At 44.7% G+C, this 25,643-nt stretch overlaps 1 protein-coding gene across 1 annotated transcript in view; it reads right to left on the minus strand.

Moving 5' to 3' along the window:
- The window catches only part of LOC137308559 (disintegrin and metalloproteinase domain-containing protein 12-like), a 402,109-nt gene that overhangs the window by 368,261 nt on the left and 8,205 nt on the right, over nt 1–25,643 (minus strand). Inside the window, exon 2 of the mRNA XM_067977213.1 lies at nt 1,184–1,293. Within this exon, the coding sequence (XP_067833314.1) occupies nt 1,184–1,293 (110 nt within the window). The remainder of the gene's footprint in view (nt 1–1,183; nt 1,294–25,643) is intronic.

Genomic DNA, 25,643 nt, shown 5'->3' on the forward strand with positions numbered 1-25,643 from the left:
TTCTGGGCTTTCTTTGTAACTCAGACCCCTTACACGGTACAAATCTCGAGTCCCTTCTCCGCACCAGAACTGGACACAATACTGCGCAGTTCACTCATGACTGCCTCTGACTTCGACTCTCCAGCTTGACCATATAGTTCACCACCCTATTGACTGTGCATCAGTTGTTCACGTTGAGTGTTGAGTTCACTTAATCTCTTCCGTTTCTTTGGGTTTATCCTTAACTATCTCGCCTTTATTCAGGGAGCGTGTGTGACGTCCATTTTTCCTTCTCTGTGCAGCATTTTACACTTGTCGGTCCGGAATTTCATCTGCCGTTGTTCTGCTCATTTACATATCTTGTTCCACTTACTCTGTCGTTTCTGAGCCGGTCCCTCCACCCCTCCTAATTTGGGAGTTTTTGAGTTTCAGAAACCAGATAATCTTATGTCAATCAGAAACAGCAGTGCTCCTAATACCAAGCCCTGGGGCAGCTGACTGTACCAAGCCCCACCCTGACACAACTCCTCGAAAAAAACACTCTGCTTTCTACCTTTCAGACAGATTCTTATCCATTCGCAGGATTTACTTGGAAGCCCCACAGCTTTGAGTTTCGCTCATCAAACAACAATCTAATTCCCTTTTAAAAGAATTCATGGATTCTATTTCAACAGCATTAGAAATTCTTTCTGATCACCCCTTTAATTCTTTTTGTGATTACCTTAAATTTGCACATCTCACTGATCAGTGGAAACGATCTCTTGTGGATTTCGCTGGCAAGACTGGCATTTATTGCCCATCCTTAGTTGCCCTAAGTTTGATACGAGGCGACCACATTGGTGTGGGACATATAGACCAGACTGGGTAAGGACAGCAGATTTCCTTCCCTAAAGGATATTCATGAACTAGTTGGATTTTTACAAAAATCCGACAGCTTCATGGTAACTTTTTACAGATACCAGCTTTTTAATGCCACTTTTTTAAAATGGAATTCAAATTCTCAAACTGCCGTGGTGAGATTTGAACTCACGTTCTCTGGATTACTAGTTCAGTAATATAACCACAACATTACAATACTCTGGGTGAATTGGAACCATCTAGATCATTGCATCAGATAGGGATGGAGAAGTAGATTGGGTTGAGTCAATGCAATCAGACTGTAGATTGTCAGTACAGTATCTGGGAATCCTATCAGGTTAATTACCTGCGGCAGTAGGGCTACACTCCGCTTCTGTTTTCCTGATAAGACATGTGGGAATACGAACTTGTAATCCTTGAGTTCTTCAAAGAGCTTTTCGTGATGAAATTGATCTGCTGCTTGAGATACACAGAGAGATTCAATGGCATTTCAATAAAGATGAGCTCACAGTATTTACATTTGTCAACATGCTGCACAGTTACTGTCTGCAATAGTGAGGTCTCCCAGCACCAGCAGGCCCCTGCACTGGGATCTCCCCCGCACTGGGATCTCCCTGCACTGGGATCTCCCCCGCACTGGGATCTCCCTGCACTGGGATCTCCCCCGCACTGGGATCTCCCCCGCACTGGGATCTCCCCCGCACTGGGATCTCCCCCGCAGTGGGGTCTCCGTGCACTGGGATCTCCCCCGCACTGGGATCTCCCCCGCACTGGGATCTCCCCCACACTGGGGTCTCCGTGTACTGGGATCTCCCCCGCACTGGGATCTCCCCGCACTGGGATCTCCCCGCACTGGGATCTCCCCTGCACTGAGATCTCCCTGCACTGGGATCTCCCCCGCACTGGGATCTCCCCCGCACTGGGGTCTCCCCCGCACTGGAGTCTCCGTGCACTGGGGTCTCCCCCGCACTGGGGTCTCCGTGCACTGGGATCTCCCCCCACTGGGATCTCCCCCCACTGGGATCTCCCCTGCACTGGGATCTCCCTGCACTGGGATCGCCCCCACACTGGGATCTCCCCGCAATGGGATCTCCCTTCACTGGGATCTCCCCCGCACTGGGATCTCCCCCGCACTGGGATCTCCCTGCACTGGGATCTCCCCGCATTGGGATCTCCGTGCACTGGGATCTCCGTGCACTGGGATCTCCCCCACACTGGGATCTCCCCCACATTGAGATCTCCCCCACATTGAGATCTCTGCTGCACTGGGATCTCCCCGCATTGAGATCTCCCCCACACTGGGATTTCCCCCACACTAGGATCTCCCCCACACTGGGATTTCCCCCACACTGGGATCTCCCCCACGTTGAGATCTCCCCCACACTGGGATCTCCCCCACACTAGGATCTCCCCCACACTGGGATCTCCCCCACACTGGGATTTCCCCCACACTGGGATCTCCCCCACACTAGGATCTCCCCCACACTGGGATCTCCCCCACACTGGGATTTCCCCCACACTGGGATCTCCCCCACGTTGAGATCTCCCCACACTGGGATCTCCCTGCACCAGCAGGCCCCAGCAGTTGGATCCTCAGCACCGGTCACCCCACCGGTCGCCCACTACTGAGAACCACAAACAATGGCACACGATGGAGTCAAAAGGTCATGGGTTCAGGTCCCACTCCAGAGGCTTGAGCACAAAATCCAGGGAAAATAAAACTCAACTAAATGGTAGGGCGTTGGGGAGAGTTATAGAACAAAGAGATCTAGGAGTACAGGTTCATAGCTCCTTGAAAGTGGAGTCACAGGTGGATAGGGTGGTGAAGAAGGCATTCAGCATGCTTGGTTTCATTGGTCAGAACATTGAATGCAGGAGTTGGGATGTCTTGTTGAAGTTGTACAGGGCATTGGTGAGGCCACACTTGGAGTACTGTGTACAGTTCTGGTCACCCTATTATAGAAAGGATATTATTAAACTAGAAAGAGTGCAGAAAAGATTTACTAGGATGCTACCGGGACTTGATGGTTTGACTTACAGGGAGAGGTTAGACAGACTGGGACTTTATTCCCTGGAGAGTAGGAGGTTAAGGGGTGATCTTATAGAAGTCTATAAAATAATGAGGGGCATAGATAAGGTCGATAGTCAAAATCTTTTCCCAAAGGTAGGGGAGTCTATAACGAGGGGGCACAGATTTAAGGTGAGAGGGGAGAGATACAAAAGGATCCAGAGGGGCAATTTTTTCACTCAAAGGGTGGTGAGTGTCTGGAACGAGCTGCCAGAGGCAGTAGTAGAGGCGGGTACAATTTTGTCTTTTAAAAAGCATTTGGACAGTTACATGGGGAAGATGGGTATCGAGGGATATGGGCCAAGTGCAGGCAATTGGGACTAGCTTAGTGGTATAAACTGGGCGACATGGACATGTTGGGCCGAAGGGCCTGTTTCCATGTTGTAACTTCTATGATTCTATAAATCACTGCTCAATCTTCTAAACTTAAGGGAATACAAGCCAAGTGATGCAACCTGTCCTCATAATCCTGGTCAATCTGCGCTACACCCCCTCCAAGGCCCAGATATCCCAAATCCCAGGGGGCAGTCAGAAATGAGAAAGTTCGGAGTAAGGAGTGAAGTCGGAGGAACTTTTTCAGCGAAGTGTAAACAGATTGTGAAATCAGATACCAGGGAAGGACATTCAAACGGACAGTATAAGTGGGGTCAAGAGATAATTAGTTGTGTTTCTTGAGAGAGGAGGGATTGAGGGATATGATGAGGAAGAATTGAGGGATAAGGTGAGACGGATTGGGGGATATGGTGAGGAAGAATTGAGGGATATGGTGAGCAGAATCGAGGTTTATCCCTGAGCTCTCGCTAATTACTGAATTGAAGGAAACATGATACTCAACATAATTACAATTTTGTTTAAAAGATGCAGGCCAAGATACCAGAGCCCTGGGCAGTGAAGTAAATCAGGATGTGATGTCAAGCTCGGGTTTCAACATCCTATAGATTGTAGGATGAATGGAAGATCTTTGGAATTCTCTACCCCCAAGGGCTGTGGAGCTCAGTCATTGAGTATATTCAAGACTGAGATCGATGGATATTTGGATACTAAAGGAATCAAGGGATATGGGGATAGGGCGGGAAAGTGGAGTTGAGGTTGAAGATCAGCCATGATCTGATTGAATGGCGGAGCATGCTCGAGGGGCCGGATGGTCTACTCCTGCTCCTGCTCCTATTCCTTATGTTCTTAAGATCGAGGGAGGCAAGAAATTCTAATTTCGAGATCCTGGCAAAGAATGAGTTAGAGCGAGAAACGGTACAATGGGTCTGATCTCAACACAGAATAGAATCATAGAAAGGTTACAGCACGGAAGGAGGCCATTCGGCCTATCGAGTCCATGCCGGCTCTATGTAAGAGCAATCCAGCTAGTCCCACTCCCCTGCCCTATCCCCGTAGGCCTCCAAATTTTTTCCTTTTAAGTATTTATCCAGTTCCCTTTTGAAGGCCATGATTGAATCTGCCTCCACCACCCCCTCAGGCAGTGCATTCCAGATCCTAACCACTCGCTGTGTAAAAAAGTATTTCCTCATATCACCTTTGGATCTTTTGCCGATCACCTTAAATCTATGTCCTCTGGTCCTTGACCCTTCTGCCAATGGGAACAGTTTCTCTCTATCTACTCTGTCTGGACCCTTCATGATTTTGAATACCTCTATCAAATCTCCTCGCAACTGTCTCTGTTCCAAGGAGAACAATCCCAGCTTCTCCAGTCTATCCACATAACTGAAGTCCCTCATTCTTGGAATCATTCTAGTAAATCTCTTCTGCACCCTCTCCAAGGCCTTCACATCTTTCCTAAAGTGCGGTGCCCAGAACTGGACATAATACTCCAGTTGTGGCCGAACCAGTGTTTTATAAAGGTTCATCATGACTTCCATACTTTTGTACTCTATGCCTCTATTTATAAAGCCCAGGATCCCGTATGCTTTTTAAACCACTTTCTCAACCTGTCCTGCCACTTTCAACGATTTGTGCACATATTCCCCCAGATCTCTCTGTTCCTGTACCCCTTTTAGAGTTGTGCCCTCTAGTTTATATTGCCTCTCCTCGTTCTTCCTACCGAAATGTATCACTTCACATTTTTCTGCGTTAAATTTCATCTGCCATGTGTCTGCCCATTCCACCAGCCTGTCTATATCCTCTTGAAGTCTATCACTATCCTCCTCACTGTTCACTACCCTTCCAAGTTTTGTGTCATCTGCAAATTTTAAAATTGTCCCAAGTCCAAGTCATTAATAGATATCAAGAAAAGCAGTGGTCCCAGCACTGACCCCTGGGGAACACCACTGTACACCTCCCTCCAGTCCGAAAAACAATCGTTCACCACTACTCTCTGTTTCCTGTCCCTTAGCCAATTCTGTATCCATGTTGCTACTGCCCCCTTTATTCCATGGACCACAATCTTGATGATAAGCCTACCGTGCAGCACTTTATCAAACGCCTTTTGAAAGTCCATATACACCACATCACCTGCATTGCCCTCATCGACCCTCTCTGTTACTTCATCAAAAAACTCTATCAGGTTAGTTAAAAACGATTTGCCTTCAACAAATCCGTGCTGACTTTCCCTAATCAATCCACCCTCGTCCAAATGACTGTTAATTCTGTCCCGGATTATCGTTTCTAAAAGTTTCCCCACCACTGAGATTAAACTGACTGGCCGATAGTTGCTGGGTTTATCCTTACACCCTTTTTTGAACAAGGGTGCAACATTTGCAATTCTCCTGTCCTCTGGAACCACCCCCGTATCTATGGATGTTACCCCCTACACAATAAGAACAGAAGAAATAGGAGCAGGAGTAGGCCAATCGGCCCCTCGAGCCTGCTCCGCCATTCAATAAGATCATGGCTAATCTGATCCTAACCTCAAATCTAAATTCATGTCCAATTTCCTGCCCGCTCCCCGTAACCCCTAATTCCCTTTACTTCTAGGAAACTGTCTATTTCTGTTTTAAATTTATTTAATGATGTAGCTTCCACAGCTTCCTGGGGCAGCAAATTCCACAGACCTACTACCCTCTGAGTGAAGAAGTTTCTCCTCATCTCAGTTTTGAAAGAGCAGCCCCTTATTCTAAAATTATGCCCCCTAGTTCTAGTTTCACCCGTCCTTGGAAACATCCTTACCGCATCCACCCGATCAAGCCCCTTCACAATCTTATATGTTTCAATAAGATCGCCTCTCATTCTTCTGAACTCCAATGAGTAGAGTCCCAATCTACTCAATCTCTCCTCATATGTCCGCCCCCTCATCCCTGGGATGAACCGAGTGAACCTTCTTTGTACTGCCTCGAGAGCAAGTATGTCTTTTCTTAAGTATGGACACCAAAACTGTATGCAGTATTCCAGGTGCGGTCTCACCAATACCTTACATAACTGCAGCAATACCTCCCTGTTTTTATATTCTATCCCCCTAGCAATAAAAGCCAACATTCCGTTGGCCTTCTTGATCACCTGCTGCACCTGCATACTAACTTTTTGATTTTCTTGCACAAGGACCCCCAGATCCCTTTGTACTGCAGTACTTTCCAGTTTCTCGCCATTAAGATAATAACTTGCTCTCCGATTTTTCCTGCCAAAGTGCATAACCTCACATTTTCCAATATTGTATTGCATCTGCCAAATCTCCGCCCACTCACCCAGCCTGTCTATATCCCCTTGTAGGTTTTTTATGTCCTCCTCACTCTCTACTTTCCCTCCCATCTTTGTATCATCTGCAAACTTTGATATGTTACACTCAGTCCCCTCCTCCAAATCGTTAATATAGATTGTAAAGAGTTGGGGACCCAGCACCGACCCCTGTGGAACACCACTGGCTACTGGTTGCCAGTCCGAGAATGAACCATTTATCCCAACTTTCTGCTTCCTGTTTGATAACCAATCCTCCACCCATGCCAGAATATTACCCCCAATCCAGTGATTCTTTATCTTGAGCAATAATCTTTTATGTGGCACCTTGTCGAATGCCTTCTGGAAGTCTAAATACACTACATCCACTGGTTCCCCTTTATCCACCCTATACGTTATGTCCTCAAAGAACTCAAGCAAATTTGTCAATCATGACTTCCCCTTTGTAAAGCCATGCTGACTTTGTCCTATTAAATTATGTTTATCCAAATGTTCCGCTACTGTCTCCTTAATAATAGACTCCAAAATTGTACCCACCACAGATGTTAGGCTAACTGGTCTATAATTTCCAGCCTTCTGCCGGCATTTTGTAACAATTTCTGCCATTAATGCTGTGAATTTTTGGTTTTGTTTTAGATTTCCAACATTTGCAGTTTTTTTCCTGATGTTTAACAGCTCTGTTATTTCCTCATCCCCCATTTCAGTTCCTTACGTTTCTTGTGGTCCAATACTTACACCCTTTCTTTACACTGTGTACCTTAAAACTCTTCAGGCCTGGAGATGTTTTCTGAAGTTTGATGTTCCATTCTATATTTTCCAAGCCTCTCTTTCCAGGGTTGATAATTGACCAGTCCTCCTCCCTACCTGTTTTAAGTATTTTCTGCTTGTTCCTTTTTCTATTCTTTACATTGCCATTTAACCATGTGTTTATCTAACATCCCCGTGAATGCATCGATGCTATTCGCCTCAACTGCTCTTTGTGGTCACGAGTTCCACATTCTAAAGACTCTCTGAATGAAGACAATTCTCCTGAATTCCCCATTGGATTTATTAGTGACTATCTTATATTTATGGCCCCTAGTTCTGGTCTCCCCCCACCAGTGGAAACATCTTCTCCACATCTACCCTATCAAACTCTTTCATAATCTTAAAGACCTCTATCAGGTCACCCCTCAGTCTTCTCTTTTCTATAGAAAAGACCCCCAGCCTGCTCAATTTTTCCTAATAGGGATAACTGCTCAGTTCTGGTATCATCCGAGTAAATCTTTTATGCACCCTCTCCAGTGCCTCGATATCCTTTTTCTTATATGGAGACCAGAACTGTTCACAGTATTTCAAGAATGGTCCAACCAAGGTTCTATACAAGTTTAACGTATCTTCTCTGCTTTTCAATTCTAGAAATGAAACCCAGTGCTTGCTTTGCTTTTTTTATGGCTTTATTAATCTGCGCAGCTACTTTAAGAGATTTGTGATTCTGTACCCAGATCCCTTTTTTTTTATTCGTTCATGGGATGTGGGCATCCCTGGCGAGGCCGGCATTTATTGCCCATCCCTAATTGCCCTTGAGAAGGTGGTGGTGAGCCGCCTTCTTGAACCACTGCAGTCCGTGTGGTGATGGTTCTCCCACAGTGCTGTTAGGAAGGGAGTTCCAGGATTTTGACCCAGCGACGATGAAGGAACGGCGATATATTTCCAAGTCGGGATGGTGTGTGACTTGGAGGGGAACGTGCAGGTGGTGTTGTTCCCATGTGCCTGCTGCTCCTGTCCTTCTAGGTGGTAGAGGTCGAGGGTTTGGGAGGTGCTGTCGAAGAAGCCTTGGCGAGTTGCTGCAGTGCATCCTGTGGATGGTACACACTGCAGCCACAGTGCGCCGGTGGTGAAGGGAGTAAATGTTTAGGGTGGTGGATGGGGTGCCATCAAGCGGGCTGCTTTGTCCTGGATGGTGTCGAGCTTCTTGAGTGTTGTTGGAGCTGCACTCATCCAGGCAAGTGGAGAGTATTCCATCACACTCCTGACTTGTGCCTTGTAGATGGTGGAAAGGCTTTGGGGAGTCAGGAGGTGAGTCACTCGCCGCAGAATACCCAGCCTCTGGCCTGCTCTTGTGGCCACAGTATTTATATGGCTGGTCCAGTTAAGTTTCTGGTCAATGGTGACCCCCAGGATGTTGATGGTGGGGGATTCGGCGATGGTAATGCCGTTGAATGTCAAGGGGAGGTGGTTAGACTCTCTCTTGTTGGAGATGGTCATTGCCTGGCACTTGTCTGGCGCGAATGTTACTTGCCACTTATGAGCCCAAGCCTGGATGTTGTCCTGGTCTTGCTGCATGCAGGCTCGGACTGCTTCATTATCTGAGGGGTTGCGGGTGGAACTGAACACTGTGCAATCATCAGCGAACATCCAAGTTTCTGACCTTATGATGGAGGGAAGGTCATTGATGAAGCAGCTGAAGATGGTTGGGCCTAGGACACTGCCTTGAGGAACTCCTGCAGCAATGTCCTGGGGCTGAGATGATTGGCCTCCAACAACCACTACCATCTTCCTTTGTGCTAGGTATGACTCCAGCCACTGGAGAGTTTTCCCCCTGATTCCCATTGACTTCAATTTTACTTGGGCTCCTTGGTGCCACACTCGGTCAAATGCTGCCTTGATGTCAAGGGCAGTCACTCTCACCTCACCTCTGGAATTCAGCTCTTTTGTCCATGTTTGGACCAAGGCTGTAATGAGGTCTGGAGCCGAGTGGTCCTGGCGGAACCCAAACTGAGCATCGGTGAGCAGGTTATTGGTGAGTAAGTGCCGCTTGATAGCACTGTCGACGACACCTTCCATCACTTTGCTGATGATCGAGAGTAGACTGATGGGGCAGTAATTGGCCGGATTGGATTTGTCCTGCTTTTTGTGGACAGGACATACCTGGGCAATTTTCCACATTGTCGGGTAGATGCCAGTGTTGTAGCTGTACTGGAATAGTTTGGCTAAAGGCGCAGCTAGTTCTGGAGCACAAGTCTTCAGCACGACAGCTGGGATGTTGTCGGGGCCCATAGCCTTTGCTGTATCCAGTGCACTCAGCCGTTTCTTGATATCACGTGGAGTGAATTGAATTGGCTGAAGACTGGCTTCTGTGATGGTGGGGATATCGGGAGGAGGCCGAGATGGATCATCCACTCGGCACTTCTGGCTGAAGATGGTTGCAAACGCTTCAGCCTTGTCTTTTGCACTCACATGCTGGACTCTGCCATCATTGAGGATGGGGATGTTTACAGAGCCTCCTCCTCCCATTAGTTGTTTAATTATCCACCACCATTCACGACTGGATGTGGCAGGACTGCAGAGCTTTGATCTGATCCGTTGGTTGTGGAATCGCTTAGCTCTGTCTATAGCATGTTGCTTCCACTGTTTAGCACGCATGTAGTCCTGAGTTGTAGCTTCACCAGGTTGGCACCTCATTTTTAGGTACACCTGGTGCTGCTCCTGGCATGCTCTTCTACAGTCCTCAATTTCCAGGGTTGATCCCCTGGCTTGTTGGTAATGGTAGAGTGAGGAATATGCCGGGCCATGAGGTTACAGATTGTGGTGGAATACAATTCTGCTGCTGCTGATGGCCCACAGCGCCTCATGGATGCCCAGTTTTGAGCTGCTAGATCTGTTCTGAATCTATCCCATTTAGCACGGTGGTAGTGCCACACAACACGTTGGATGGTGTCCTCAGTGCGAAGACGGTACTTCATCTCCACAAGGACTGTGCGGTGGTCACTCCTATCAATACTGTCATGGACAGATGCATCTGCTCCGCTAACCCATTTAGACTCTTCTTTCAAAAGGAGTATGTGGCCAATTTCACACACATTCTGCAAGTTTATTAATGTCTTCCTGTATTTTGTCCTCGGTATTAACTACACCCCCAATTGGATGTCGTCCTCAAATTTTCATTTTGTACTTCCGATCCCTGAGTCCAAATAGTTTATGTAAATGGTGAACAACAGTGGTCCCAGCACCAGTCCTTGTGGAACACCACTTCCCACTTTTTGCCAATCTGTGTAACTACCCTTAACCCCTACTCTCTTTTCTGTTTTGTAGCCAGTTTGCTGTCCATTCTGCTACCTGTCCCGACTCCACATGCTCTGACCTTAGTCATGAGTCAACAATGCAGTTCCTTATCGAAGGCTTTTTGAAAATACAAATATATTACATCTACCACATTACCCTTGTCTACCCTTTCTGTTACTTTTTAAAAGAATTCAATATGGTTGGTCAATCATGACTTTCCCTTTTGAAATCCATGCTGACGATTCTTCATTATATTTTCGGTTTCCAGATGTTTTTCTATTACATTATCAATGAGCGAGGATTATCAATGAGCGAGGATTATCAATGAGCGAGGATTATCAATGGGAGGATTATCAATGGGAGGATTATCAATGGGAGGAATATCAATGAGCGAGGATTGTCACTAAGAGGATTATCAATGAGCGAGAATTATCAATGAAAGGATTATCAATGAGAGGATTATCAATGGGAGGATTATCAAAGAGCGAGGATTGACAATGAGCGAGGATTGTAACTAAGAGGATTATCAATGAGCGAAAATTATCAATGAGAGGATTATCAATGAGCGAGGATTGTCAATGAGAGAATTATCAATGAGCGAGGAATATCAATGAGCGAGGATTGTCAGTGAGAGGATTATCAATGAGCGAGGATTATCAATGAGAGAATTATCAATGAGCGAGGATTATCAATGAGCGAGGATTATCAATGAGCGAGGATTATCAATGAGCGAGGATTGTCAATGAGAGAATTATCAAAGAGCGAGGAATATCAATGAGCGAGGATTGTCAGTGAGAGAATTATCAATGAGCGAGGATTATCAATGAGCGAGGATTATCAATGAGTGAGGATTGTCAATGAGTGAGGATTAACAATGAGCGAGGATTATCAATGAGCGAGGGTTATCAATGAGCGAGGATTATCAATGAGCAAGGATTATCAATAAGCGAGGATTATCAATGAGAGAATTATCAATGAGCGAGGAATATCAATGAGCGAGGATTATCAATAAGCGAGGATTATCAATGAGCGAGGATTATCAATGAGAGAATTATCAATGAGCGAGGAATATCAATGAGCGAGGATTATCAATAAGCGAGGATTATCAATGAGCGAGGATTGTCAATCAGAGGATTATCAATGAGCGAGGATTATCAATGAGAGGATTATCAATGAGCGAGGATTATCAATGAGCGAGGATTGTCAATGAGCGAGGATTATCAATGAGAGAATTATCAATGAGCGAGGAATATCAATGAGCGAGGATTATCAATAAGCGAGGATTATCAATGAGCGAGGATTGTCAATCAGAGGATTATCAATGAGCGAGGATTATCAATGAGAGGATTATCAATGAGCGAGGATTATCAATAAGCGAGGATTGTCAATGAGCGAGGATTATCAATGAGCGAGGATTATCAATGAGCGAGGAATATCAATGAGCGAGGATTGTCAATGAGCGAGGAATATCAATGAGCGAGGAATATCAATGAGCGAGGAATATCAATGAGCGAGGATTATCAATGAGCGAGGATTATCAATGAGCGAGGATTCTCAATGAGCGAGGAATATCAATGAGAGGATTATCAATGAGCGAGGATTATCAATGAGAGGATTATCAATGAGCGAGGATTATCAATGAGAGGATTATCAATGAGCGAGGATTATCAATGAGCGAGGAATATCAATGAGCGAGGATTATCAATGAGCGAGGATTATCAATGAGAGGATTATCAATGAGCGAGGATTATCAATGAGCGAGGAATATCAATGAGCGAGGAATATCAATGAGAGGATTATCAATGAGCGAGGATTATCAATGAGCGAGGAATATCAATGAGCGAGGAATATCAATGAGAGGATTATCAATGAGCGAGGATTATCAATGAGCGAGGATTATCAATGAGCGAGGATTATCAATGAGCGAGGATTGTCAATGAGAGAATTATCAATGAGCGAGGATTATCAATGAGCAAGGATTGTCAGTGAGTGAGGATTAACAATGAGCGAGGATTATCAATGAGCGAGGGTTATCAATGAGCGAGGATTATCAATGAGCGAGGATTGTCAATGAGCGAGGATTATCAATGAGAGAATTATCAATGAGCGAGGAATATCAATGAGCGAGGATTATCAATAAGCGAGGATTATCAATGAGCGAGGATTGTCAATCAGAGGATTATCAATGAGCGAGGATTATCAATGAGAGGATTATCAATGAGCGAGGATTATCAATAAGCGAGGATTGTCAATGAGCGAGGATTATCAATGAGCGAGGATTATCAATGAGCGAGGAATATCAATGAGCGAGGATTGTCAATGAGCGAGGATTATCAATGAGCGAGGAATATCAATGAGCGAGGAATATCAATGAGCGAGGAATATCAATGAGCGAGGAATATCAATGAGCGAGGATTATCAATGAGCGAGGAATATCAATGAGCGAGGATTATCAATGAGAGGATTATCAATGAGCGAGGATTATCAATGAGCGAGGATTATCAATGAGCGAGGATTATCAATGAGCGAGGATTATCAATGAGCGAGGAATATCAATGAGCGAGGATTATCAATGAGAGGATTATCAATGAGCGAGGATTGTCAATGAGCGAGGATTATCAATGAGCGAGGATTATCAATGAGCGAGGATTGTCAATGAGAGGATTGTCAATGAGCGAGGATTGTCAATGAGCGAGGATTATCAATGAGCGAGGATTGTCAATGAGCGAGGATTATCAATGAGCGAGGATTATCAATGAGCGAGGATTGTCAATGAGCGAGGATTGTCAATGAGCGAGGATTATCAATGAGAGGATTATCAATGAGCGAGGATTATCAATGAGCGAGGAATATCAATGAGCGAGGATTATCAATGAGAGGATTATCAATGAGCGAGGATTATCAATGAGCGAGGAATATCAATGAGCGAGGAATATCAATGAGCGAAGATTATCAATGAGCGAGGATTGTCAATGAGCGAGGATTATCAATGAGCGAGGATTGTCAATGAGCGAGGATTATCAATGAGCGAGGATTATCAATGAGAGGATTATCAATGAGCGAGGAATATTAATGAGCGAGGATTATCAATGAGAGAGGATTATCAATGAGAGGATCATCAATGAGCGAGGATTATCAATGAGCGAGGAATATCAATGAGCGAGGATTATCAATGAGAGGATTATCAATGAGCGAGGATTATCAATGAGCGAGGAATATCAATGAGAGGATTATCAATGAGCGAGGATTATCAATGAGCGAGGAATATCAATGAGCGAGGATTATCAATGAGCGAGGAATATCAATGAGCGAGGATTATCAATGAGCGAGGATTATCAATGAGAGGATTATCAATGAGCGAGGATTATCAATGAGCGAGGAATATCAATGAGCGAGGATTATCAATGAGCGAGGATTATCAATGAGTGAGGATTATCAATGAGCGAGGAATATCAATGAGCGAGGATTATCAATGAGAGGATTATCAATGAGCGAGGAATATCAATGAGAGGATTATCAATGAGCGATGATTATCAATGAGCGAGGAATATCAATGAGCGAGGAATATCAATGAGAGGATTATCAATGAGCGAGGATTATCAATGAGAGGATTATCAATGAGCGAGGATTATCAATGAGAGGATTATCAATGAGCGAGGATTATCAATGAGCGAGGATTATCAATGAGAGGATTATCAATGAGCGAGGATTGTCAATGAGCGAGGATTATCAATGAGAGGATTATCAATGAGCGAGGATTATCAATGAGAGGATTATCAATGAGTGAGGATTATCAATGAGCGAGGATTATCAATGAGAGGATTATCAATGAGCGAGGAATATCAATGAGCGAGGAATATCAATGAGTGGATTATCAATGAGCGAGGATTATCAATGAGCGAGGAATATCAATGAGCGAGGAATATCAATGAGAGGATTATCAATGAGAGGATTATCAATGAGCGAGGATTATCAATGAGCGAGGAATATCAATGAGAGGATTATCAATGAGCGAGGATTATCAATGAGAGGATTATCAATGAGCGAGGATTATCAATGAGAGGATTATCAATGAGCGAGGATTATCAATGAGCGAGGAATATCAATGAGCGAGGATTATCAATGAGCGAGGATTATCAATGAGAGGATTATCAATGAGCGAGGATTATCAATGAGCGAGGAATATCAATGAGCGAGGAATATCAATGAGAGGATTATCAATGAGCGAGGATTATCAATGAGCGAGGAATATCAATGAGCGAGGAATATCAATGAGAGGATTATCAATGAGCGAGGATTATCAATGAGAGGATTATCAATGAGCGAGGATTATCAATGAGCGAGGATTATCAATGAGCGAGGATTATCAATGAGAGGATTATCAATGAGCGAGGATTGTCAATGAGCGAGGATTATCAATGAGAGGATTATCAATGAGCGAGGATTATCAATGAGAGGATTATCAATGAGCGAGGATTATCAATGAGCGAGGATTATCAATGAGCGAGGATTATCAATGAGAGGATTATCAATGAGCGAGGAATATCAATGAGCGAGGAATATCAATGAGTGATTTATCAATGAGCGAGGATTATCAATGAGCGAGGAATATCAATGAGCGAGGAATATCAATGAGAGGATTATCAATGAGAGGATTATCAATGAGCGAGGATTATCAATGAGCGAGGATTATCAATGAGCGAGGAATATCAATGAGAGGATTATCAATGAGCGAGGATTATCAATGAGAGGATTATCAATGAGCGAGGATTATCAATGAGAGGATTATCAATGAGCGAGGATTATCAATGAGCGAGGAATAACAATGAGCGAGGATTATCAATGAGCGAGCATTATCAATGAGAGGATTATCAATGAGCGAGGATTATCAATGAGCGAGGATTATCAATGAGCGAGGAATATCAATGAGAGGATTATCAATGAGCGAGGATTATCAATGAGAGGATTATCAATGAGCGAGGATTATCAATGAGAGGATTATCAATGAGCGAGGATTATCAATGAGCGAGGATTATCAATGAGCGAGGATTATCAATGGGAGGATTATCAATGAGCGAGGATTATCAATGAGCGAGGAATATCAATGAGCGAGGAATATCAATGAGAGGATTATCAATGAGCGAGGATTATCAATGAGCGAGGAATATTAATGAGCGAGGAATATCAATGAGAGGATTATCAATGAGCGAGGATTATCAATGAGAGGATTATCAATGAGCGAGGATTATCAATGAGCGAGGATTATCAATGAGAGGATTATCAATGAGCGAGGATTGTCAATGAGCGAGGATTATCAATGAGAGGATTATCAATGAGCGAGGATTATCAATGAGAGGATTATCAATGAGCGAGGATTATCAATGAGCGAGGATTATCAATGAGCGAGGATTATCAATGAGAGGATTATCAATGAGCGAGGAATATCAATGAGCGAGGAATATCAATGAGTGATTTATCAATGAGCGAGGATTATCAATGAGCGAGGAATATCAATGAGCGAGGAATATCAATGAGAGGATTATCAATGAGAGGATTATCAATGAGCGAGGATTATCAATGAGCGAGGATTATCAATGAGCGAGGATTATCAATGAGCGAGGATTATCAATGAGCGAGGAATATCAATGAGAGGATTATCAATGAGCGAGGATTATCAATGAGAGGATTATCAATGAGCGAGGATTATCAATGAGAGGATTATCAATGAGCGAGGATTATCAATGAGCGAGGAATATCAATGAGCGAGGATTATCAATGAGCGAGGATTATCAATGAGAGGATTATCAATGAGCGAGGATTATCAATGAGCGAGGAATATCAATGAGCGAGGAATATCAATGAGAGGATTATCAATGAGTGAGGATTATCAATGAGCGAGGAATATCAATGAGCGAGGAATATCAATGAGAGGATTATCAATGAGCGAGGATTATCAATGAGAGGATTATCAATGAGCGAGGATTATCAATGAGCGAGGATTATCAATGAGCGAGGATTATCAATGAGCGAGGATTGTCAATGAGAGAATTATCAATGAGCGAGGAATATCAATGAGCGAGGATTGTCAGTGAGAGAATTATCAATGAGCGAGGATTATCAATGAGCGAGGATTATCAATGAGCGAGGATTGTCAATGAGTGAGGATTAACAATGAGCGAGGATTATCAATGAGCGAGGGTTATCAATGAGCGAGGATTATCAATGAGCGAGGATTGTCAATGAGCGAGGATTATCAATGAGAGAATTATCAATGAGCGAGGAATATCAATGAGCGAGGATTATCAATAAGCGAGGATTATCAATGAGCGAGGATTGTCAATCAGAGGATTATCAATGAGCGAGGATTATCAATGAGAGGATTATCAATGAGCGAGGATTATCAATAAGCGAGGATTGTCAATGAGCGAGGATTATCAATGAGCGAGGATTATCAATGAGCGAGGAATATCAATGAGCGAGGATTGTCAATGAGCGAGGATTATCAATGAGCGAGGAATATCAATGAGCGAGGAATATCAATGAGCGAGGATTATCAATGAGCGAGGAATATCAATGAGCGAGGATTATCAATGAGCGAGGATTATCAATGAGCGAGGAATATCAATGAGCGAGGATTATCAATGAGAGGATTATCAATGAGCGAGGATTATCAATGAGCGAGGATTATCAATGAGCGAGGAATATCAATGAGCGAGGATTATCAATGAGAGGATTATCAATGAGCGAGGATTATCAATGAGCGAGGAATATCAATGAGAGGATTATCAATGAGCGAGGATTATCAATGAGCGAGGATTGTCAATGAGAGGATTATCAATGAGCGAGGATTGTCAATGAGCGAGGTTTGTCAATGAGCGAGGATTATCAATGAGCGAGGATTGTCAATGAGCGAGGATTGTCAATGAGCGAGGATTATCAATGAGCGAGGATTGTCAATGAGCGAGGATTGTCAATGAGCGAGGATTATCAATGAGAGGATTATCAATGAGCGAGGATTATCAATGAGCGAGGAATATCAATGAGCGAGGATTATCAATGAGAGGATTATCAATGAGCGAGGATTATCAATGAGCGAGGATTATCAATGAGCGAGGAATATCAATGAGCGAGGAATATCAATGAGCGAAGATTATCAATGAGCAAGGATTGTCAATGAGCGAGGATTATCAATGAGCGAGGATTATCAATGAGCGAGGATTATCAATGAGCGAGGATTATCAATGAGTGAGGATTATCAATGAGCGAGGAATATCAATGAGCGAGGATTATCAATGAGAGGATTATCAATGAGCGAGGAATATCAATGAGCGAGGATTATCAATGAGAGGATTATCAATGAGCGATGATTATCAATGAGCGAGGAATATCAATGAGCGAGGAATATCAATGAGAGGATTATCAATGAGCGAGGATTATCAATGAGAGGATTATCAATGAGCGAGGATTATCAATGAGAGGATTATCAATGAGCGAGGATTATCAATGAGAGGATTATCAATGAGCGAGGATTATCAATGAGCGAGGATTATCAATGAGCGAGGATTATCAATGAGAGGATTATCAATGAGCGAGGATTGTCAATGAGCGAGGATTATCAATGAGAGGATTATCAATGAGCGAGGATTATCAATGAGAGGATTATCAATGAGCGAGGATTATCAATGAGCGAGGATTATCAATGAGAGGATTATCAATGAGCGAGGAATATCAATGAGCGAGGAATATCAATGAGTGGATTATCAATGAGCGAGGATTATCAATGAGCGAGGAATATCAATGAGCGAGGAATATCAATGAGAGGATTATCAATGAGCGAGGATTATCAATGAGCGAGGATTATCAATGAGCGAGGATTATCAATGAGAGGATTATCAATGAGCGAGGATTATCAATGAGAGGATTATCAATGAGCGAGGATTATCAATGAGCGAGGAATATCAATGAGCGAGGATTATCAATGAGCGAGGATTATCAATGAGAGGATTATCAATGAGCGAGGATTATCAATGAGCGAGGAATATCAATGAGCGAGGAATATCAATGAGAGGATTATCAATGAGCGAGGATTATCAATGAGCGAGGAATATCAATGAGCGAGGAATATCAATGAGAGGATTATCAATGAGCGAGGATTATCAATGAGAGGATTATCAATGAGCGAGGATTATCAATGAGCGAGGATTATCAATGAGCGAGGATTATCAATGAGCGAGGAATATCAATGAGCAAGGATTGTCAATGAGCGAGGATTGTCAATGAGCGAGGATTGTCAATGAGAGGATTATCAGTGAGAGCATTATCAATGAGCGAGGAATATCAATGAGAGGATTATCAATGAGCGAGGAATATCAATGAGCGAGGATTATCAATGAGCGAGGATTGTCAATGAGAGAATTATCAATGAGAGGATTATCAATGAGCGAGGATTATCAATGAGCGAGGATTATCAATGAGCGAGGAATATCAATGAGCGAGGATTGTCACTGAGAGGATTATCAATGAGCGAGGATTATCAATGAGAGGATTATCAATGAGCGAGGATTATCAATGAGCGAGGAATATCAATGAGCGAGGATTGTCAATGAGCGAGGATTATCAATGAGCGAGGATTATCAATGAGCGAGGATTGTCAATGAGCGAGGAATATCAATGAGCGAGGATTGTCACTGAGAGGATTATCAATGAGCGAGGTTTATCAATGAGAGGATTATCAATGAGCGAGGATTATCAATGAGCGAGGATTATCAATGAGAGGATTATCAATGAGCGAGGATTATCAATGAGCGAGGAATATCAATGAGCGAGGATTGTCAATGAGCGAGGATTATCAATGAGCGAGGATTATCAATGAGCGAGGATTGTCAATGAGCGAGGATTATCAATGAGCGAGGATTATCAATGAGAGGATTATCAATGAGCGAGGATTATGAACGAGAGGGATTAACAATGTAAGTGTTATCAATGAGAGGATTGGAGAATTGCAGATGTTACACCCTTGTCAAAAAAGGGTGTGAGAATAAACCCAGCAACTACAGGCCAGTCAGTTTAACCTCGGTGGTGGGGAAGCTTTTAGAAACGATAATCTGGGACAAAACTAATAGTCACTTGGACAATTGTGTGTTATTATAGGAAAGTCAGCACGGATTTATTAAAGGAAAATCGCATTTAACTAACTTGATTGAGTTTTTTGATGAGGTAACAGAGAGGGTAGATGAGGGCAATGCGGTTGATGCTGTGTGTATGGACTTTCAAAAGGTGTTTGATAAAGTGCCACATAATAGAGTTGTCAGCAAAATTGAAGCCCATGGAATAAAAGGGGCAGTGGCAGCATTGATACGAAATTGGCTAAGTGACAGGAAACAGAGAGTAGTGGTGAACGGTTGTTTTTCGGACTGGAGGGAGGTGTACAGTGGTGTTCCCCAGGGGTCAGTGCTGGGACCACTGCTTTTCTTGATATATATTAATGACTTGGACTTGGGTGTACAGGGCACAATTTCAAAATTTGCAGGTGACACAAAACTTGGAAGTGTAGTGAACAGTGAGGAGGATAGTGATAGATTTCAAGAGGATATAGACAGGCTGGTGGCATGGGCGGACACGTAGCAGATGAAATTTAACGAGAGAAGTGTGAAGTGATACATTTTGGCAGGAAAAATGAGAAGCGGCAACATAAACTAAATGGTACAATTCTAAAGGGGGTGCAGGAACAGAGAGATCTGGGGGTATATGTGCACAAATCATTGAAGGTGGCAGGGCAGGTTGAGAAAGCGGTTAAAAAAGCATATGGGATCATGGGCTTTATAAATAGAGGCATAGAGTACAAAAGTATGGAAGTTATGATGAGCCTTTATAAAACACTGGTTCAGCCACAACTGGAGTATTGTGTCCAGTTCTGGGCACCGCACTTTCGGAAAGATGTGAAGGCCTTAGAGAGGGTGCATAAGAGATTTACTCGAATGATTCCAGGGATGAGGGGCTTTAGTTACGTGGATAGACTGGAGAAGCTGGGGTTGTTCTCCATGGAACAGAGAAGGTTGAGAGGAGATTTGATAGAAGTGTTCAAAATCATGAAGGGTTTAGATAAAGTAAATAAAGAGAAACTGTTCCCATTGGCGGAAGGGTCAAGAACCAGAGGACACAGATTTAAGGTGATTGGCAAAAGAACCAAAGGTGGCATGAGGAAAAACTTTTTTACACAGTGAGTTGTTATGATCTGGAATGCACTGCCCGAGGGGGTGGAAGCAGATTCAATCATGGCTTTCAAAAAGAAATTGGATAAATACTTGAAGGGATAAAATTTGCAGGATTGCTCTTACAAAGAGCCGGCACGGGCTCGATGGGCCAAATGGCCTCCTTCTTTGCTGTAACGATTCTATGATTCTATGAGAGGATTATCAATGAGAGGATTATCAATGAGGGAGGCCATTTTAGAGCTGGGCCATTTAGGAGGGAAATCAGGAAGCACTTTTTCACACAAAGTGCAATCGAAATTGTTGAATGCACAATTAGAAAAGTGATCCCAGCCAAAAAAACAACTTCAACATTTGGTGAGACAACAGCAACCTTGCTTTAAGAGACATTGCCGAGCAGGGCCAGGCTCATTTCCCTGTTATGTGCCCATTTTAAATGGGTGGGCTTGCCTGAGCTATTGAAACCTCATACAAACCCACAGTCTCATTGTTTCCCCCTCCCCCTGAAATCACGGGTGATAAATTATAGGATAGATTGATACTGGCGAGGAGGTGAGGAGTGGGCAGTTTATTCATAGGCTGATGGCAAAGAGATAACAGGATTGTGCTGGTCTCCGGGCTGCATCAACACCCATATCATAGAATGATACAGTCTTTTTTTTAAGCCTTTAGTTTATTTTTGTTAAGGTTAACTAATAATCTAATAAACCAAGGCAGGGCAGCTCAGACCCGTTCAATGCACTTCTTGTGCCATGAGGGAATCTAGGACGCTTCCCGTGTCCTGGACCAGCACAGGAAGTGTCGTCAGCTGGAGGAGCTCGAGCTCAGGATTTCGGAGCTTGAGCAGCAGCTGGTGTCACTGCAGTGCATCCGCGAGGCTGAGAGTTTCGTGGATCGCAAGTTTCAGGAGGTGGTCACCCCAGAGTCTAAGAGAGTGCAGGCAGAGAGGGACTGGGTGACCGCCAGACAGACAAGGAGGACCAGGCAGGTAGTGCAGGAGACCCCTGAGGGTATCTCGCTCTTTAGTTCTCTCTCTTCAGTTCTGAATACTGATGAGGGAGAGGGTTCCTCTGGGGAGTGCAGCTAGAGCCAAGACCATAGCACCATGGGTGGCTCAGCTGCACAGGGGGAAGGAGAATGGTCAGGAGAGCACTAGTGATAGAGGATTCTATAGTTAGGGGAACAGACAGGCGTTTCTGCAGCCTCATGATTCCAGGATGGTATGTTGTCTCCCTGGTGCCAGGGTCAAGGATGTCACTGAGCGGCTACAGAACATTCTGGAGGGGGAAGGTGAACAGCCAGAGGTCGTGGTCCATATCGGTACCAACGACATAGGTAGAAAGAGGGATGAGGTCCTGCAGGAAGATTTTAAGGAGTTAGGAAACAGAGTAAGAAGCAGGACCTCAAACGTAGTAATCTCCGGATTACTCCCAGTGCCACGTGCCAGTGAGTATAGAAAAAAGACAATAGAGCAGATGAATGAGTGGCTGGGGAGATGGTGCAGGAGGGAGGGATTTAGATTCCTGGGGCATTGGGACCGGTTCTGGGGGAGGTGGGACCCGTACAAGCCGGACGGGTTGCACCTCGACAGGGCTGGGACCAGTATCCTTGCAGGGAGGTTTGCCAGTGCTGTTGGGGAGGGTTTAAACTAACTTGGCAGGGGGATGGGAACCTGAATCTGGATTCAGATGGGACAGAATCAGAACTGGAGATAGAAGGCAGAAACTTAGTAACTGACTTAGGAAGTCAGAGGAAACAAAGGTTAGAAAATAAACAGCAAGGGAGTTTGGCAATGCTTAAAAGGTATAGGCCTCAATGCAAGGAGTATAGTGAATAAGGTGGATGAGCTGGGCACAGATAGACACGTGGCAGTATGATATCATAGCTATTACAGAAACATGGCTTAAACAGGGGCAGGAATGGCAGCTCAACGTTCCTGGCTACAGGGTTTTCATAGAAACATAGAAAATAGGAGCAAGAGTAGGCCATTCGGCCCTTCGGGCCTGCTCCGCGATTCAAAATGATCATGGCTGATCATCTAACTCAGTTCCCTGTTCCTGCTTTTTCCCCATATCCCTTGATCCCTTTAGCATTAAGAAATATATCTATCTCCTTCTTGAATACATCTAATGACTTGGCCTCCACAGCCTTCTGTGGTAGAGAATTCCACAGTTCACCACCCTCTGAGTGAAGAAATTTCTCCTCATCTCGGTTCTAAATGGCATACCCCGTATCCTGAGACTGTGACCCCTGGTTCTGGACTCCCCAGCCATCGGGTGGGCAGAAAAGTGGCAAATGGAATAATAAGTTACCGAACGTCCCCTGAGCTAACACATGCCATGACACATATTGTCCTGCTCTTGTTAACCACTCTTGTAACAAATGAGGCATTCAATAAAGAAATCATTTATAAAATGTATCTGAACACCATGCTCACTGCTACAATAACAGAAGAGTCTTGGGATGTATGAACAAGCCTGTCCTAAGCATTGGAGAGAGATTAACACAGATGAGTAACAATGAGGAGGCCATTCAGCCCATTGAGAACATCCATCACAGCTTCTAACCGCCTCTTGGATGACTCATGATGTGGCTGGAAGTTGACGTCAGATCAGTGGGGAGTTCGATACAGAATGACCCCAGACAGAGAGCCGAGAAAACAAGCAGTGTGCAGGTACAGGAAAACAGAGTTATATCAAAATTACAATACAGAAACGGGCCATTCCACCCAACCAGTCAATCTTGGTGTTCATCCTCCACACGAGCAGTAATCCTAATGCCATGTGTCCTCCCTGTTCTATATCCCTTTATTCCCCTTTCCTTCACCCACCTATCTAATTTATTCTTAAGTTGACATTTCTTAAATTCTGCTTCAGTCACGAACTCCAGTCGTGCATTCCAGTCTCACAATCGTCTATGTAAAAAAAGTTTCTCCTGCTCTCTGTCCGAAATCTCATACATTTAATCTTATATCTTATAGCACAAAGGAAGATGGTAGTGGTTGTTGGAGGCCAATCATCTCAGTCCCAGGGCATTGCTGCAGGAGTTCCTCAGGGCAGTGTCCTAGGCCCAACCATCTTCAGCTGCTTCATCAATGACATTCCCTCCAACATAAGGTCAGAAATGGGGATGTTCGCTGATGACTGCACAGTGTTCAGTTCCATTTGCAACCCCTCAAATAATGAAGCAGTCCGAGCCCGCATGCAGCAAGACCTGGACAACATCCAGGCTTGGGCTGATAAGTGGCAAGTAACATTCGCGCCAGACAAGTGCCAGGCAATGACCATCTCCAACAAGAGAGAGTCTAACCACCTCCCCTTGACATTCAATGCGTTACCAACGCCGAATCCCCCACCATCAACATCCTGGGGGTCACCATTGACCAGAAACTTAACTGGACCAGCCACATAAATACTGTGGCTACTACAGCAGGTCAGAGGCTGGGTATTCTGCGGCGAGTGACTCACCTCCTGACTCCCCAAAGCCTTTCCACCATCTACAAGGCACAAGTCAGGAGTGTGATGGAATACTCTCCACTTGCCTGGATGAGTGCAGCTCCAACAACACTCAAGAAGCTCAATACCATCCAGGACAAAGCAGCCCGCTTGATTGGCACCCCATCCACCACCCTAAACATTCACTCCCTTCACCACCGGCGCACTGTGGCTGCAGTGTGCACCATCCACAGGATGCACTGCAGCAACTCGTCAAGGCTTCTTCGACAGCACCTCCCAAACCCGCGACCTCTACCACCTAGAAGGACAAGGGCAGCAGGCACATGGGAACAACACCACCTGCACGTTCCCCTCCAAGTCACACACCATCCCGACTTGGAAATATATCGCCGTTCCTTCATCGTTGCTGGGTCAAAATCCTGGAACTCCCTTCCTAACAGCACTGTGGGAGAACCTTCACCACACGGACTGCAGCGGTTCAAGAAGGCGGCTCACCACCACCTTCTCGAGGGCAATTAGGGATGGGCAATAAATGCCGGCCTCGCCAGCGATGCCCACATCCCATGAACGAATTTTAAAAAAATCTATGTCCCCTTGTTCTGGACTCTCAACCACTGGAAACATGGAGTAGGAAAGGCCATTCGACCTAAGATTGCTCCTTCTGTGTCCATGTCCGATCCACCCCATCGTGGACTCCACCCAGCTCATTTCATCTCCTGAAAAGCATCTCCCTGCCCGACAGATAAATCACACGCCAGAACGCTGTGTACGTAACTGGCAGCCACGTTAGGCTACATAACAACCACAACTCCATGTTTGAATCCCTCCAATCAGGTTTCCTCCCTGCCACAGTACTGAAACGGCCCTTATTAAAGTCTCAAATGACATCCTGTGTGACTGTGACCGCGGTAAACTCTCCCTCCTCATCCTCCTCCACCTGTCTCCAGTCTTTGACACGTTGACCACACCATCCTCCTCCATCGCCTCTCCTCCGTCGTCCAGCTGGGTGGGACTGCCCTCTCCTGGTTCCATTCTTATCTATCCAGTCGTAGCCAGAGAATCTCCTGCAATGTCTTCTCTTCCCGCTCCCGCACCATGTCCTCTGGAGTCCCCCGAGAATCTATCCTCGGCCCCCTCCTGTTTCTCATCTACATGCTGCCCCTCGGTGACATCATCCGAAAGCACAACGTCAGATTCCACATCTACACTGACGACACCCAGCTCTACCTCACCACCACCTCCCTCGCCCCCCCCACTGTCTCTCCTTTGTCACACTGCTTGTCTGACTGGATGAGAAAAAATTTCCTCCAACTAAATATTGGGAAGGCCAAAGCCATTGTCTGTGGTCCCCGCCACAAACTCCGTTCCCTCACCACCAACTCCATCCCTCTCCCCGCCCACTGTCTGAGG

Source organism: Heptranchias perlo, chromosome 1 (genome assembly GCF_035084215.1).
Source record: "Heptranchias perlo isolate sHepPer1 chromosome 1, sHepPer1.hap1, whole genome shotgun sequence".
In the NCBI taxonomy this organism is placed as follows: domain Eukaryota; kingdom Metazoa; phylum Chordata; class Chondrichthyes; order Hexanchiformes; family Hexanchidae; genus Heptranchias; species Heptranchias perlo.